Consider the following 2,340-nt stretch of genomic DNA (forward strand, 5'->3'; position numbering starts at 1 on the left):
TGGGAGCTGAGTAAATCGTCGACGATGGGCCAGCTCGGTAAGAAGCCGGCTCACGTCCTGTGTGGCGGCTATTGTCACGTCGTCCTGTGACTCGGACATGACCGAAATTCATCACATGGTCATTCCGCTGCGACTTCCTCGCGGCAACGCCCTTTCATTTAAGCTCACTTTCGTAGCATATAAATACTTGTCCTAAGCTTGGCAAGCCCGGGCTTATTAAGCCCACGGCTTGGGCCGGGCTCAGGCTTGGCTCGGGCTCAGGGCTCGGCTTGGCGTCGCCACAAGCCCAAGCCCGGGCTTTGAGCCCAAGCCGGGCCCGCACATCACTACCTGCCAGCGGGTCGTTCCAGAAGTGCATCCCCATCTTCATATGACATGACCTTAGGAAATTGGGATAAGCAGAGTGAGTCATTATCTTGACTCATTGTACGGATATTCATCTGCACTACTCATCCAGGTAGTGAACGGTTTCTCTGCTGTTGGATGCGGCTCCCCACCGAGCTGCATGACTACATTTACGACTTTCTGACAAGCCCCGGCCACAAAGCCGGTTTCTCAACGCTGTCCCTGGTGTCGCAAACCTGGTGCCGATACTTTCGTCCTCGCCTCTTCGCCCGGCTTATTCTGAAAAGTGAGAAGGACTGTCGCATGCTATGCGGCATGGTGCGCTCCCCGCTGTCAGCCTGGCTTGCAGAGCACATCATCGAACTGCGCTTCCACTACATCATCCCTCTTGGCTATCCACTCCGGACAGCTCTCGTTCGTTTCCTCCCTGCCTGCCGTCACATCCGGCATGATTTCCACGACAAACCCACCTGCATGTTGCTATCGCACAACGCAGCTCTGAAGAGCTCACTGTGGAGCATCACCTCTTTGACACTCATCAATTGCAACTTTCCATCATTCCGAATCGTGCTCCGTGTACTAGGGGATATCACCTACCTGGAAAAAGTTGCTTTCTGGAAGATCAAGTGGTCAAATGACCAGCTCACAACAGCTGATACTGTGAGTGACGTCTGCACGGGAGCCTTCAGCCATATCCGCTCAGTTGAAATGGATTTCTGCACGAACAACATGGCAGTGCCGGCTTGGATCCTAGCCGCCGCAAGTACGCAACACTCGTTCACCAGACGTCGGACGCCTGAGCCGACAGCCCCTGCACAAACGTGGGCCATCATCAAGCTCTTCCAGAGATTCTTGGGTGACAGCATGTACAATTCGTGGTTTGATGTCAAGGAGGCAACTGCAGGTGAGCTCAATCAGTCTCTCTACCAAGTTATTGTACTTGCCGGATGATCCCAAGATACTTACAGATTTGTTGGTTCTCTGTCCATGGGATTCCTAGGATCGGACACCGCATACATCTCAGTCCAGGTGGTCAAGTCTGCACCTGCCGCTAACAACAATCAGGCCTGGTCTGTCCGCCAGATCGTCCTTGCTTACGGACCCCACAAAAATTCTCACGCGTATTTTTACTCTCGCGATTGGTCCATGATCGCCTCTCTTCTACTCGCGTTCTCACAACTACAACAGTTCCAGGTCCTCTGCGGGAGAAATTGCTCGGAAAAGGACTTCCGCCTGCTCTCTGACAAGATTGCGGGGGCAGTCAACAACGGTGTGCGTCTGCTCGTCACACCTCAACAGGCGTGCTCAATTCTACATGGATAGGCGTGCTCAATTCTACATGGATGGGATGGGATGGGATGGTTTCGAGCCAGCACACGGTGGCTGTGGCTTTCCCGTTGATGGCATAGATTAGCCGTGAGACATGAATCAGAAATAGATCTGTTCCTAACCCGCCATCCCGCCCTCGAGTCCCGCCTGCTTCCAAAACAAGTAAGTCTATTTGTATGAGATATATAGAGGATGGGGGGCAGTTTGCTCAAGGCGCTGTATATTCTGCAACGGAGAGAGAAGAAAGTGGATTTCTTGAGGCAGGTATACACCACAGCAAGCCAGTGCTTCTTTTCACTGCGCAATACTCAGGCGCCATTGTCGTGGGCGTAGCCCCGGCCTCCTATTTTATTCCCATTTTCTCCAATTTATTTTACGATTATACGACCCTCCAAACGTCGTCGGCGCATAGGCGCCAGTTTACAAGCCATAGCCGCGCGCTAAACACCTCAAGAACGCATCACCGACGGGCACGCATCAGCGCATCAGATGTGCCTGCATCGCCGCCGCCTCGTCGCCGCATCATGCTTCCTCGGTAACAGCCGCACCCCGATCTCCATTGGACATCCGATTCCCGTCGGTCCGATAACGTCATAAGCCATGACACATCGGCCCCGTCTATCTCCGAGTCCGATCGGCAACGGACTTCCTATCCCCGTCGGTCCG

At 53.7% G+C, this 2,340-nt stretch overlaps 1 protein-coding gene across 1 annotated transcript; it reads left to right on the top strand.

The window, feature by feature from the left end:
- Positions 1–660: 660 nt before the first annotated feature.
- On the top strand, positions 661–1,668 carry PHACADRAFT_202660 (uncharacterized protein; the record flags this gene model as incomplete). The annotated part of the gene is made up of 2 exons (XM_007402824.1): positions 661–1,249; positions 1,346–1,668. 2 exons carry the CDS (start codon positions 661–663, stop codon positions 1,666–1,668), a joined length of 912 nt encoding a protein of 303 aa, XP_007402886.1.
- Positions 1,669–2,340: the final 672 nt, after the last annotated feature.

This window comes from Phanerochaete carnosa (assembly GCF_000300595.1).
Source record: "Phanerochaete carnosa HHB-10118-sp unplaced genomic scaffold PHACAscaffold_461, whole genome shotgun sequence".
Classification (NCBI taxonomy): Eukaryota; Fungi; Basidiomycota; class Agaricomycetes; order Polyporales; family Phanerochaetaceae; genus Phanerochaete; species Phanerochaete carnosa.